At 43.9% G+C, this 14,070-nt stretch overlaps 1 protein-coding gene across 3 annotated transcripts in view; it reads left to right on the top strand.

Moving 5' to 3' along the window:
• Positions 1-9,798, top strand: part of KATNAL2 (katanin catalytic subunit A1 like 2) — a 53,696-nt gene extending 43,898 nt beyond the window's left edge. For 2 of the 3 annotated variants that reach the window (XM_065889766.1, XM_065889765.1), the window contains 3 exons: positions 7,979-8,141; positions 8,939-9,041; positions 9,554-9,798. In XM_065889766.1, coding sequence (XP_065745838.1) covers positions 7,979-8,141; positions 8,939-9,041; positions 9,554-9,693 — 406 coding nt within the window. In that variant the 3' untranslated portion in view covers positions 9,694-9,798. The remainder of the gene's footprint in view (positions 1-7,978; positions 8,142-8,938; positions 9,042-9,553) is intronic. The other variant, XM_065889767.1, reaches the window with a different exon arrangement.
• The last annotated feature ends 4,272 nt before the right edge of the window (positions 9,799-14,070 follow it).

Below are 14,070 nucleotides of genomic sequence, written 5' to 3'. Positions count from 1 at the left end.
GACCTTACCCAAAACAATCCACTCTTTGCTCATAACCTTCTTGTTGCGTCTCCTTCTGCCTATAAAACATTTTGCATTTTGTACATGTCTTCAGAACTCCTTTCTGTTTGCTAGATGGGATGCTCCTGGATTCCTGAATCATTGAACAAAGCCAATTAGATCTTTAAATTTACTCATTTGAATTTTGTTTTTTAGCAATAGTATGTCCGTGCCTACCAGTGGTCAAATTGCTTTGCTTGAAATTGCTTCTCTCCATACAAAGCTTCACTAACCTGTACAATGATATGAAGTTCATGATCCTCCATATGTGGTTGATGGGTGATTCTGACACAACCAGGAAAAAAGTGTGTGGTGCAGGATTTGGTAGGTGCAGCGGGGCAGGCCCAGGACTGACTGGGCAGGAGGTTACTAGGAGTAACCTTGCCCTTGCCCCATTCACACCTTCTCAGTTCTTTGGTTTCATCAGACATAAATTGATTGCGGCCTGGCCTGCTGTGGCATTACTTTATCTTAACAGGGTGCAGGTTGACATGTGAGCTGTAATTCTAAAACCAAATTTTAAGACGTATAAAATTAACACGACCATTTTATAGAAAATTTGAGAATTAGGGAAAAACTACTCATAATTTCACCACTGTGACATAAGTATTATCATCTTTGTATATACCCTAATGGTGAAAATGGTTTGGTTATTTGCTATCATTTGTTGCCTTTGTATCCTTCTGTGGTAATTTTTTTCCCCAAGAGGGAAATCATTTTCACCATTTTGGCTATTTAGAAGAATAATACATGTTCATTATAAAAGTCATATTTTATATGCTTTGGGGTTGCTTGAAAGTGCACAGTCCCCTATAACTGTACCCGCAGACACCACCCCACGCCCCACACACAGAAACAAGAATGTGAACGTTTATGGATACATACTATTTTGTTCTGTGGCCTGTTTTTTTCTTTCACTTAATACATTGTGGACAACTTTGAAAATCTACCTAATTCCATATAGAATCCCACGTATGGGTGGGCCTTAATTTATTTGACTTTTCTTTTTCTTGAGGGTTTTAATATGGCACCAGTGCATTGGACCAAGCTCCTTCCACCATGACTCCCAGCACAGACACTCTGTGGGGGGCAGTTTTCCCTCTGACGTTTAGCTGGGGTAGGGCAGGTATTATCAAAAAGGCTTTGTGTCCTGGTGGACCTGCTCTTCCCAGCCTTTTGTTAGAGAGAATGAGCTTTTCTTGAGGCTTCTGTCTGTGCCTGTTAGCAGTTTGTCAGCGGGCTTCTCCAGCGCCCCGTGTGGGAGGTCTGAGGGAGGCAAAACAGAAACCTGAGAACACTGCCCTGTCGTTCGTTCCTCATGTCCCCCGCTCCCTAGCCCCTCATCCTCCTTCTTTCCAGTGTCTTCCTAGGTTTAGAAGCTGTATTACATGCAATGAATTTTAGTAGTAGTGGGTGGACTAGAGAAGGATGGGCTACTCCATCTTGGCCAGAAGCGAGTCTCTCTCATAGTTTTGATTCCCTCTTCTATCATTTTATACATCTTAAACACAATTATTTTATCGTCTGTATCAGTGGAGTTTAATTCTGTTCTTAGTTTCTTCTGCAGACTCTCATTCTTGGTGGTTCGTTATATGTTTCAGAATTTGGGATGGTGGGCTTACATTTAGTGAGGGGAACTCTATCTGTGAGAGTCTTACACATGTCCTTTCACAGAAAATTTATGTCTGACAGGCTTTGGACAACTGTAAGCTAATTTCTTAGCATAGGGTTTCTTCATCCATGCCAGTGAGGGTAGGTTGGATTCTGAATTATCAGTGAAGACTTTTTCCCACCCCAAAGTATAAGACAGATTCCCTTGGTTCTTTCCATTGCTAGTGGGGATATTTTTCTAACCCATCCTTTCATAGAGGATGTGCCATCTGGTTTTTTGTTTTACGTGATGGGCCTTGTTTCTACCTACTATCTTGAATGGGCCCAAGGGCTTCTATGCTATGCCACAGGTAGACTTTAAAATCCAAACTTTTTTTTGTAACTAAGAGGCAAACACTCAGCCACAGCTTCAATTTCAGCTGCCCAGTCTTGATTTTTGGCTTCCTCTTCATTTTTAGGGCTTGAGAATTTTGCTGCTTCCTGTGGACTCATTTGTTGTGTATACCAAAAGTGATTCCTATAATTCACTGAGCTTTTAAAGTGGCTTTATAACAAGAGATTTCTGAATATCGAGTTCATCATTTTGCTGGAAAAAGAAGATTCCCATTTCTTCTCTCAATTATTGGTCAGACATTTTCTGGCAAGAGTAATAGGAATATATCTCCTTGTTGGTATTCTAGTAACTCGAAGTAATTGTCATTCTTTATTATAAATATGTGATGCTCTTACCCTAACATCAGTAGGACATAGACTGAACTGATGGCTCTCCTGTTGGATCCCCTTGTCTCTTGCTTGTGAGCTCACTCTTCAGAATGAGAAGTGCAGTCTCTGGAGATGAGAGGCCCCCTATGGAGACTACATCTCTCACCTCATCTTCAAAAGCACTGCCCAGCCAAGTGAGCTGAATCATCATTTCCGTGTTTTTTTTTTTTTTTTTTTTACTAAAGATGAAAATAGGATGCTTTATTCCCAAGTTGATGCTTGTTTTCTCTGTTAATTCGAACTAATGATGCTTATAAAATGCTAATTTTCAACAAAGCAGATTTACCTTTGTAAATAAAGACTGGGCTTTAAGGAAGCAGATCACTTACATGAAGCCAGTAGCCCTGAACTGAAAGTTTATTCATTCACTCAAGTAGTATCTATTGAGTACCTACTGTGAGTATTCTGCATGATGGAAGGAGGGGGAACCCAAGATATATGGTCCATGATCCTTGGCCTCTAGAGGCTGGCTATCTGATGGGACAATGGATGAGATATAAACGCAAGTAACTAAGAAGTGAGGATACAGCCAGCCATGTGGCTGGTACAGACAATAAGTAGAATAAAATTATATCGGGAAGAGGCCATTTCTGATTAAAGATATTTAAAAGAAAAGGGGGTAGAGAGCACTTGCACTGGACCTGTGAAAAGGACCTGGCTCTTGGTAGACCAACTGGAAGTTACAAGTAAAGAAAATGACCTGAGTACATGCTCAACTAGGATGGCAAAATGTAGATTTAGATAACGGCCGACAGAGCAGTTTGGCCCAGGTGGGAAGTGTAGGTAGGAGTCAACTTACACAGAGCTCAGTGCAGGAGACAAAGTAAACTTCAGCGCTTTATTCATTGACTCCCTGTCATCTACCAAAGAATACAATTCCTGAATCTGCTTTTCAAGGATTGCCACGATCTCTGACTTCACGTTGGTTAGGGACATACTGCAAAGACTTTGCCTACAAAACTGAAGGTTGCTTTTCTCTTGTCACACTGAGATGGTTTGAACTTAACGTTTTCACTATGGAATGAACAAACTAGAATTATGTTTGATTTCCAAATTCTGTAAAATTTGGAATGATCATTATCCCAGGAACAACATGGTTTAACAGGGGAGACAGGCCAGGGGCTGAGGAAGGGCCCCGAAGATTTGGCGCGGGAGCCCAGGTACTCAAGTGCAAGGCCTCGTGGCCCATGCAAGCTGTCTAGGTGACCAGTGGGCGCTGCCACCTTGTATATAGCAGCGGGCACCGGTCCAGTGGCCAGGCTGTGAGGTCTGTGAGCCCTCACTGTGTCACAGTCACTCTTGCTGGTTGCTTTTGACCTTCGAGGTGATGGAAGTACCAAATGACCAAGATGAAGGAGATGTGAGAACAGAATAACTTGGGTGTGAAAATCAAAATGTAGCAGCTAAAGGGAGTGTTTTCTGGTTGCCGCAGTTTAACTTTTTTCACGTAAATATATTGGCATAAAGAATGATTCCTGGGTACATTCCATTTGTCCTTTGTTTCCTCCCTTGTATGATTATAATTATTGATGTCATTAAAAGTGCATTAATCAGGCCTGGCTGTCAGAGAGTTGCACTTATTTTGTGCCCACAAGCAGTTTTGAGGTAAATCTCTTGCCTTAGGGCATTAGCTGATCAATACAATCATCTATAGTGAGGGATTGTTTTCCCACCTCCCTCTGCCTGCCTGCATTTTCCTAGGGCATTCTGGGGATCTGGTCTTCCTTTCAATAAGCAGTCCCCCTGGCTGGGATGAAGAGACCAGAGGTGCTCCCACCAAAGAGCCCTCCTTCTGCAGCCCCTGCCCTTTCAGGAGGGGCAGCTGGTCCAAGGAAAGGCCTTGGGGGAAATACGGCAACTGCTCATCAACCCAGCACTGCCATTTCCCCAGCTGATTCTCTCTTCCTTCCTGGTTTTAGCTTCAGGTTCCCAAGTCTTATTTCATTTTTAAAGTTTACAGGACCAACATTCCTGCAGTCCAAGGCCCAAACCTCCCAGTTATTGCCTATTATTTACATTGAAGTAAGGAGTTTGTCATATTCCTTTCTGTGTATCGGAGACTCAGCAGTGACAATACACTTGGCGGGTGGGCAATGTTGCTGGACCGAATTCCTAAATGTGAGTCTAATGGTGTCTCTTCTCTATATCTCCCTGACCCCCTCCTTTCGTCCCCCCTCACTCACCTCCTCCTGCCACTAATCGAGGCCCATCTCTCTGCTGACTGTCTAAAACAGCTTTGGATTTACTCAGACATACCAGGTGTTCAGTCAAGTTTATCTTCTTGGAGGCACATCTTCCAGAGCCTTCTCTCCTTCTCCAAAATGAGCGGATTGTCCTCTGCACCCTAGGCACCCCCTGCGTCATCCTGGAGGTTTCCTTCTCTCTCTGTGTCAGACCCTCCGTTTCTTGGAGCCCATGTGGCCCTTTGGTTTGGTTTCTCTCTCCCTTTGGTCCTCTAGTACTTTCCCGATAAAGGGTACATGGGAGGTAATATTTTTTAGGCTCTGCATATTGAGAATGTCTTTATTCTATCCTCCCACTTAATTGATGGTTTGATCAAGATACAGATTTCTACACTGGAAATTATTTTTCCTGGACTTCCCTGGTGGCACAGTGCTTAAGAATGCACATGCCAATGCAGGGGACATGGGTTCAATCCCTGGTCCAGGAAGATCCCACGTGCCACGGAGCAACTAAGCCCGTGCGCCACAACTACTGAGTCTGTGCTCTAGAGCCCACGAGCCACAACTACTGAGCCCGCGTGCCACAACTGCTGAAGCCCGCGTGCTCAGAGCCCGTGCTTTGCAACAAGAGAAGCCACTGCAATAAGAAGCCTGCACACTGCAACGAAGAGTAGCCCCTGCTTGCCGCAACTAGAGAAAGCCCGCGCGCAGCAACAGAGACCCAACGCAGCCAAAAATAACTAGTTATAAATAATTAGTTTTCCTCAGAATTTTGAAGGCATTGCTCTATTTTCTTTTAATATCTCACATTGATGATGAGAAATCTTATTCTCCTTCATTGGATGCAACCTGTTTTTCCTCTCTGGAAGCTTTTATGATCCTTTGTTCGTTCTCAGGGTTCTGAGATTTCACCGTGATGTGACTTGGGGTCTCCCTGCTGTTACTGTGCTAGTATCAAGCCAGTTACTGAGGCACAGTCTCCAGAGTCTCACTGTTCGGGTTCAAGTTCAGGGCCGCCATTCACTAGCCTTGACCTCAGGCAAGCTACTCGACCTCTATGCCTCAGTTTCCTCATCTTAAACAAAGATATTACCTACCTCATAGGTAGGTTCTGAGAATTAATATCTGAAAAATGCTTGAAACGGTACGTGCCACCTGGTGAGTGCTATTTAAGCACGAGCTTTTATTAATATTTCAGACGTAAAAAATAATTTCCTAGAGCTCTGCAAAGTTCCCTCAACCCTGTGTCTGGAATATAAATGTTGGCCCTGAGAGGGGGCGGGGTTGTGCAGGTGGCTGTCTCTGATGAGATGAATTTCAACAGGGTGAAGCTGATAAAGAACGAAGCAAATGCAAAAAAGAAATAGGTACTTTTTATTGCCGGGAAAGCAGCCCTGGAGTGGGTTCTCAGCTCAGGACGGGAGGAATAATAGGTAAAGGAAAGACACAATCTTTTAAGAAACCTGGTCGCTCCAGTTTAGGGTTCAGATATGCTCCCTGGAAGGGTATTTTCATGTTTTCAATTTAAAGGAAATATCATGACATAGATTCAGAATAAGAAAAAAGGGAGGGTGCTTTGGAAATTCTCGGTATCTTTATGAGTGAGAAAATCTGGTGATGATGCTTTTCACTGTTACTCTTTATTATCGGCTAAGCCAGACCAACACGGGCATTTCCTAATTTCTGTGCTAGAAAATCAAAGAGATATTTCCCTCCTGTGTAGGAGCTTGAAATTTTAACATAAAAAGGGTTCACAAACTCACACTCAAAAATGATCTGTTTTTAATAGGAATGGTAACTCAAGGTAACCAAAGAGCCCCAGTTAATGAGGGAAAGCTCTACTTTACATAATAATTCTACATAATCATTTGGAATGGAAAAAAGTTTTAAATCACCATTTTGCACCACTCTCATGAAACAGTTGATTCAAAGATCATCAACAGATGCTAAAACCACTAGTTGAAAGGGATGGGGAAAGGGGTATTCCCATGGTGCCAAGGTACTGTATGTAGAATATTTACCCCTTACAAAGAGATGCTTGAGAGATCGTCCAGTGAAGAGAGCTGTGGTCACCAGATGATCTCAGTAATTAAACATCACATCACTAGCAGTGAGGCACACCAACATTGGATTCCAATGTAATGAATGCGAAAACATATTATCTATGAAATATACTTGCCAAAAATGTTTGTCTTGATTCTGATTAAGCTTTGAGGTCTAACTTCCATCTTGGAGGACAGGAGATACAGGAACCAGTTACCTGATACCATGAGGAAAACATCAGACGAATCCAGAATGTGGGACATCGTACAACTAGCCTTACCTATTCAAAAAGGGGCCAAGGCAAGGAGACTGCTTTGGATTACAAGAGATTTAAGAGACATAATCATATGTAGTGCATAATCCTTGATTGAATGTTGGTTGGGAAAACTGTAAAAGATATTTTGGGGGTGATTGGAGAGATTTTACTATGGAATGGGCATTAGACATATTATTCAATCTGTGTGAATTCTGTTAGTGTCATAATGGTATTATGCTTATATAAGGAAATGTCCCTTTTTTGGGAAATGCATACTGAAGCATTGGGGGGTGGGGTTTCATGATGTAATTTACATTGAAATAATTTAACAAGAATAGATAAATACGCATGAAGCAGATATGGCAAAATGTTAACTGTTGTTGAATCAAGATGGTAGGTATGTGGATATTTGTTGTTTTATTCTACTTTTCTATTTGCTTGAAATTTTTATATTAAGAAATATAAGGAAATGGCTTGCAGATGCAAAGTGCATAAACCTGGCCGACAGTGTTTTGGGAGGCCAGGAATGAGTGTTTCAAAGGGCCACATTTGCACTGGGCGCCAGGAAGGAGCATTCACACGTTACTTCACCAGAGCAATGGAGTGAGATAGTCATTCACTCCAGAGAATACGAGAGTTTTTGAAGAATTAGCGCACTTCCCAGAGTGCCCAAGTTATGTCAGGAATAAGGTACTCGTTGGCAGGGTCAGGTTGAATAATTGATGTTACAACTGCAGTGGGAATGCTCACGTTTGGTTGCTGTTAGCTGCATTTATTCCCCCTCAAATTAAGTCACCTAAAACTACCTCCTTCACATGAGGTATCTGGGGGATGTATATTTTCTTTCTCTTTTTCTTCCTTCCTTCCTCCCTCCCTCCCTATCTCTCCTTTCTTTTTTTCTTCTTTTTAACCATTTGTTTCTCCCAAACAACATGAAGTAATGGTCCTACCCACTCAGACATAGATGTAGAGTAACAGTTAAGATGCAGGATTGGTTCCTGCTAAATTTGTTCTTCAAATATAGTTGTTGCTTAAGAAGTGAGTTACTGCCCCAACCAGTTCCTGTGTTTTGGACGTGACTCAGGGAGCTAGACTGTGCCATGTTGCGGCGCCTGGAGAAGAGGATTCTGGTGGACCTCCCAAGCCAGGAGGCCAGGCAGGCCATGATCCACCACTGGCTGCCGCCCGTGAGCAGGAGCTGTGCCCTGGAGCTGCGCGCGGAGCTGGAGTACAGCCTGCTAAGCAGGGTGAGCTGCCTGGGGAGGCGCCTAGGCCCGGGGCCCGCCCCGTGACCGTCTTCTCAGCTGTTCGGAGCCTCGAGTCACTTAGAAAAGATCCAAGCTGCCCCAACAAGCGCAACGGGCCTCTCCTTCATGAAAGACCAAGCTCTTTGTCCCTCGGGAACATTCAAGCAGAGTTGTGATAAAGTGGAATAGGGTTTAGACTCAGAGGACCTACGGTCAGATTCTGGCCCTGCCACTTATTAACTGTGTGCCATCAAGGAAGTCACTTGCTCTCTGAGCCTCAGCTTCTTCATCTGTAAAATGGGTAACAGGCCATAGAGGATTGCTGTGATGATTAAATGCAAGTCTTTCACAAAAGGAAAAGCATGTTACCCCCATGCCCACTGCTGTCATTGCCTCCTTGAGAGGACACTTGAATGTGATGTTCTCTGAGGTTCCTTAAAGGCAGGTTATAATCCTATTGACAAGAACAGAAGTGTCTACCAAATTTTGCCATCCTTGAATTTGGGCACAAGGGCCCCATTAGGCTGGCTTGGGTGGGCCAGTCGTCACCAGCATCTCACCACCTACGTTTGGATGGTGTTAGGAAGTTGTTTGTGGCCCAGATCCTTAGGTTATCCAAACACGTTAGCAGCCTCTCTCCCCCTAAACACTATTTATCTGGGAATCTTTATATAGTGTCCATGGGTGACGGATACAGAATCCAAACAGGGGCTCTGACACCCTGTCCTGCCTGTAAGAATGTAACCACCACCAGCATTCTGCCTGCTGCCTAATGGCTGGGTTTGCGGCTGTTTCAGGAGATGGAGGGCTACTCGGGCTCGGACATCAAGCTAGTCTGCAGGGAAGCAGCCATGCGGCCTGTGAGGAAGATCTTCAATGCCCTTGAAAATCAGCAGTCAGGTATGGTGAGGATGACAGCCAAGGTGCTCCGGGAGAGAAATTTGTTTTTAAAAATGGGGCTTTCACCAGCAGGTGGCACCTTGCCCCTGTTCTCTGTGGCTTGCTACACTGGCACTCATTCTTTGGTCAAAAATCCTCCTTCTGCACCCAACTCCTTCCTCCTCTGCCGTTCTGTTTCGGATCAACTTTGCCCCCAGATGATAAACTCCTTAGGGCTCGGGCTTTTATTTCGCTGGCACACTATGTTGGGCTGGATCCATTTGTGGCACTATGTAAATATTAAATAACACGTCATAATGATACATTCAAGTCCCATTTTGTGTATGGGCTTCAGGGGCTGAGTTGCACATTAAAGACTTTTTCCCCAGCCCTCGTCAGTCTCGCCCGTTGCTGCATTAACCGTTAAGAATGCTGCATTGTGCATTGTCTTGAAAGAAGGTCTATCAATGTTTCAAGAGCATTGATCACCATTAGGTAGACTGTTGTGCTGTTCCTCTTGTGTTTTTGTCTAGAGAGCAGCAGTTTACCTGGGATCCAGCTGGATACAGTGACCACTGCTGACTTTTTGGATGTGCTGGCCCACACCAAGCCTTCAGCAAAAAATCTGACTCAGAGATACTCAGCCTGGCAAAGTGAGTTCGAGTCTGTGTGAAATCACATTTACCCTGACTTGGCCACAAAGACAACTACAGAGGCCTCCTCATTAATTAGTGTAAGTGAAAGAAAACATTATGCTTGGAATAGAAAACAGAAAATTATTCTTGAAGACTGGATTAATTTGGACAACTGTACCATTTTGGAAATATATATTTTCATGGTCGATGTCAGCAAAATATTGAAGATTCCAATTACAGGTATGTGTGCTATGAGGTCTTGCAACGGAGACTTTTCTCACAATGAGATCCCATAAAATTTAGATGAATAATTTCTTGTAGTGTTCCTCATTTGTGAACTGGCATTTTCATTTTTTTTTTTAAAGATGTTGGGGGTAGGAGTTAATTAATTAATTACTTTTTGCTGTGTTGGGTCTTCGTTTCTGTGCGAGGGCTTTCTCTAGTTGTGGCAAGCGGGGGCCACTCTTCACAGCGGTGCATGGGCCTCTTACTATTGCAGCCTTTTTTCTTAATTAATTAATTTTTGGCTGTGTTGGGTCTTCGTTTCTGTGCGAGGGCTTTCTCCAGTTGTGGCAAGCGGGGGCCACTCTTCATCACGGTGCGTGGGCCTCTTACTATTGGGGCCTCTCTTGTTGCGGAGCACAGGCTCCAGACGCGTAGGCTCAGTAGTTGTGGCTCACGGGCCTAGTTGCTCTGCGGCATGTGGGATCCTCCCAGACCAGGGCTCGAACCCGTGTCCCCTGCATTAGCTGGCAGATTCTCAACCACTGCGACACCAGGGAAGCCCTGGCATTTTCATTTTGAAAAAGATGTGGTAAGGAAAGTTGTGTTGGGATGCAGAGGGTCCCTAATTTGGGGAGCCAATCAGAAGCTAAGCTTGACAGACCATCTAACAGCTGACAGTTCAAGGGTGGATAAGGGTGGGAGCAAGGAAGAGAAACAGCACCTCCTTCTCTTGACAATATTCTGAATCTCATCTGCTCTCCCTGATTCTGACTCCAGTCAGTTTTATCAGCAGAGCAAACCCCTACCAGACTAGCCCCACTCAGGAATATCACTGGCCCACCTCTGGAGATGAGCTAATAGCAGTGGTAACAAGCACCCCACTATCACTACCTACCAGTTGCAGTGTTTTGAGTTCTGGCCCCTAATAACATCTTCACATCTCACATCCCGTGTATTCTGCCCTTCTCTTTCCATTGCCACAGCTCCTCATTGGATCCAAAACTTAGGATGGGATACCTGAGCTTCTAGAACAGTCTTCCCTGCGCTTAGGCTCCTCCCCATCTCCTTACGGGGTTGGAAACAGCTAGAAACATCTCATTCAGAAACCCACAATCTGAGGCATCTACTTTCAACTCCTGGTGAATTTTGAAGGCTTCCACTAAGTAATGCCACCCCTCCCCCTGCTTAGAATTTTCCTATGGTCACCTTTTGTTGTCTCCCTTGCCTTGTTTCTTCATCCCTGCAAGGCAGACTCCTCCAGAGAAGAAAACACTTCCAGGAAAAGGGACATTTGGGCTAAACAGTCCAAAGTATTTCACCCTTTTAAACAAAAACATTTGGGGTTTTGATTGTTTTGAACAGAATATTCTCAAATGCCTCTTAAAATATCATTTTATGGAAAATGTAGTCAAATTGAATGAGTTTAAAAGAAACAAAAAGACATTTCATCTTAGTAGAAGCTCAGCTGAAACTTCTTCATGGTCACTAGGTAGTACCCTGTGAGCACTGCCGATATGCAGACACGGAGGTCTCTAAACTCAATGGCCTAGACTGCTGTGCTGTTCAATTTCCAACATCTGCCGTCTGTGCTTTTGGGTTATTTTCTTTGTCAGGCTGTCAGCTGACATTTCTTATAGCTGTTAGTCCATTTGCTTGCGGTCTTTGCCACCCTTTCTGATTTCATAAAATCTCAAGTGGATGGAACCTCAATAATAGCTAATTTGCTGTGGCTGGAAAGCAGGTTAAGTGTGCGCTATATGTGTACCTAAGAATGAACAGGCAGAGGGGCAGAGGAGGGCTCCCGTGGACAGCATGCTTTGTGACAATAGGGTTGGGCCCTTTTAGCTTACTGCTCTGGAGTTCCTGATTCCGTTCAGGTAAGTGTGGTTGGCCATCCCTCCCAGCACATACCGGTAACCTTCCACTTCCAAAACCCACCTCCACATCCTCCCTCCATTCCTTTTAAGAATCTCCAAGTTCACCTTTGTACGTTCAGTCACATAGTGCATCCTTCTCTCCTCATTCCTTGGAAAGTTTGTCTACAAATGATCACGCATATGCTTTTAGGTCATGCCTTTATTTGGGTGGCTTCTTATCAGTTTTATACATCATCTAATGACTTCCTGCTTTGGATGAAATGAAATATAGCCTTTTCAGCCCTTTGCCCCATCCCTACCACACACGTCTTTCCCTGATCATCCCCAAAGTTTTACTACAGTTTTAGGTTAACTCAATAATCAATATTTTTATGATATTGTTCACTGTACATTGTTTAATGAAGAGCCAACTAGTGGATTAGGATTACATTTCCTTGTTGAGTTTTGTCTTTCTTGGAATTAATAACTGCCTCATTTTTTTCATTTGCTTAATTTTCTAAGTATTTATTCTTAATTTTTGGGGCAACATTTTCATATCTGTCCGATATCCATCAGTACTGTCTTCTAAATGGCCAAACATATCAGATTAACTTTCAACTCCATTCCCACGCTCTCTGGTCCTGGTTGTAAGGGGAAGGGGACCAGACAATGGCTGTAGAACAAGCAGAGATTTCCCTAATCCCGTTTTCAGCCCTGCCTCTCAGCCTGGCCCACCACCATGTCCAGTGTCTCCAAGGCCTGAACGTTCATAGTTCCACTTCTCCAGAGCGTAACCCCCCCACCCTCTCCTGCCTGGCTGAGGGTGCGTATCTGGCTGCTCAGGGTGGGGAGGGTTTCTGGGGCTCCAGCCACTTTCCCAGCTTTGAACCAATTCCTTGCTTCTCAACCTTGCCTCACACCTCACGACCACTCTACCCAGTGTCTCCAAGCCTTGAGTCTTTGAGGTGATAATCTACAGGATGAATTTTGGTTTTTTTCTTTGCGTTGATTTTAGTTATCAACACTCCATCATCCTCTTTCCATCTCCTCAATTACTGAACCCTGTCATCCACTGCTGTCTTCTCTACCATTCTCTTGTGGGTTGTCCTTGTTGGTTTATAACATCTTTATTCCTTCCCTCTTCTTTTAGTGGGGTTTTGAGAGAGATCAACTAATACATGACTAATGTACTGTTTAGAGCCTCTGGTTAGTTTTTTAAAAGTAGACTAAAAGTATATCTAAGTTTATAGGGATATAGGAGATTGGCCCGTTAGTTGTTGGTGGAAATTTGAACCTAATTCCACATGTGGTATTTTCTTCTAAAGCAGAGGTCATAACTCAAATGCTATAGGAACCTGGAATATAGTTACACATGGGTAAAGGAAAACAAGGAAGAGGTGGGGGACTGTGGCGAACTGGAGAGGCCAGAACTAGCTGAAGATAGCTCTATTTCCCAACTAGAAGATACGTATCTAGGAGTTGGAGCTACGTTCTGCTGTCTTCCTTAGTGATTTACTCCCAAGGGCATTTAAAAATATTTGAGAGACTTCCCTGGTGGTGCAGTGGTTAAGAATCTGCCTGCCAATGCAGGGGACACAGGTTCAAGCCCTGGTCCAGGAAGATCCCACATGCCGTGGAGCAACTAAGCCCGTGAGCCACAACTACTGAGCCCATGCGCCACAGCTACTGAAGCCCGTGCGTCTAAAGCCCGTGCTCTGCGACAAGAGGAGCCACTGCAATGAGAAGCCCGTGCACCAAAACGAAGAGTAGCCCCCGCTTGCCGCAACTAGAGAAAAGCCCGTGCGCAGCAACGAAGACCCAACACAGCCAAAGATAAATACATAAATAATTTAAAATAAATATTTGGTTTTCTCAGGCACATCAGCCAGTGAAACAAACAGGCATTGAGATGTGTATGACATTAAACACAGGAAAAAGGTATCAAAATCTGTTTCATCTTAACAGATGCGGTTTGAATTATGATAAACGATTTCTGGTGCTCTGGCACCTCGCTTCTCAAGGACAGCAGCATGCGTTGGGTAGTAGGTCTTGACGGCTGGTGTAACACAAAGTCAGCTCAGCAAAGGCCCTGTGCATTTACGCCGGGAAAGGCCTTTTTGACTTATGTCAAAGAAACTCAATAACGTAAACGTGGCTCTATGCAAACAACTGCTAACAGGACAAAGTACTCTGCTGCCCAAGGCAAGTGTTTTAATGAAATAGATTAGTGCAGTTTTAAAAGTTCTTTATTATAGGTGCCCAAGGACTTCAGTTTCATCCAACATGAACCACCACCAGTCCAAACCAACTGAACATAGACTTTCCTGTCCAACT

Source organism: Phocoena phocoena, chromosome 13, assembly GCF_963924675.1.
Source record: "Phocoena phocoena chromosome 13, mPhoPho1.1, whole genome shotgun sequence".
Classification (NCBI taxonomy): Eukaryota; Metazoa; Chordata; class Mammalia; order Artiodactyla; family Phocoenidae; genus Phocoena; species Phocoena phocoena.
The sequence above is the reverse complement of the archived record's forward strand: the minus strand, read 5'-3'. Positions and strand labels throughout refer to the sequence as shown.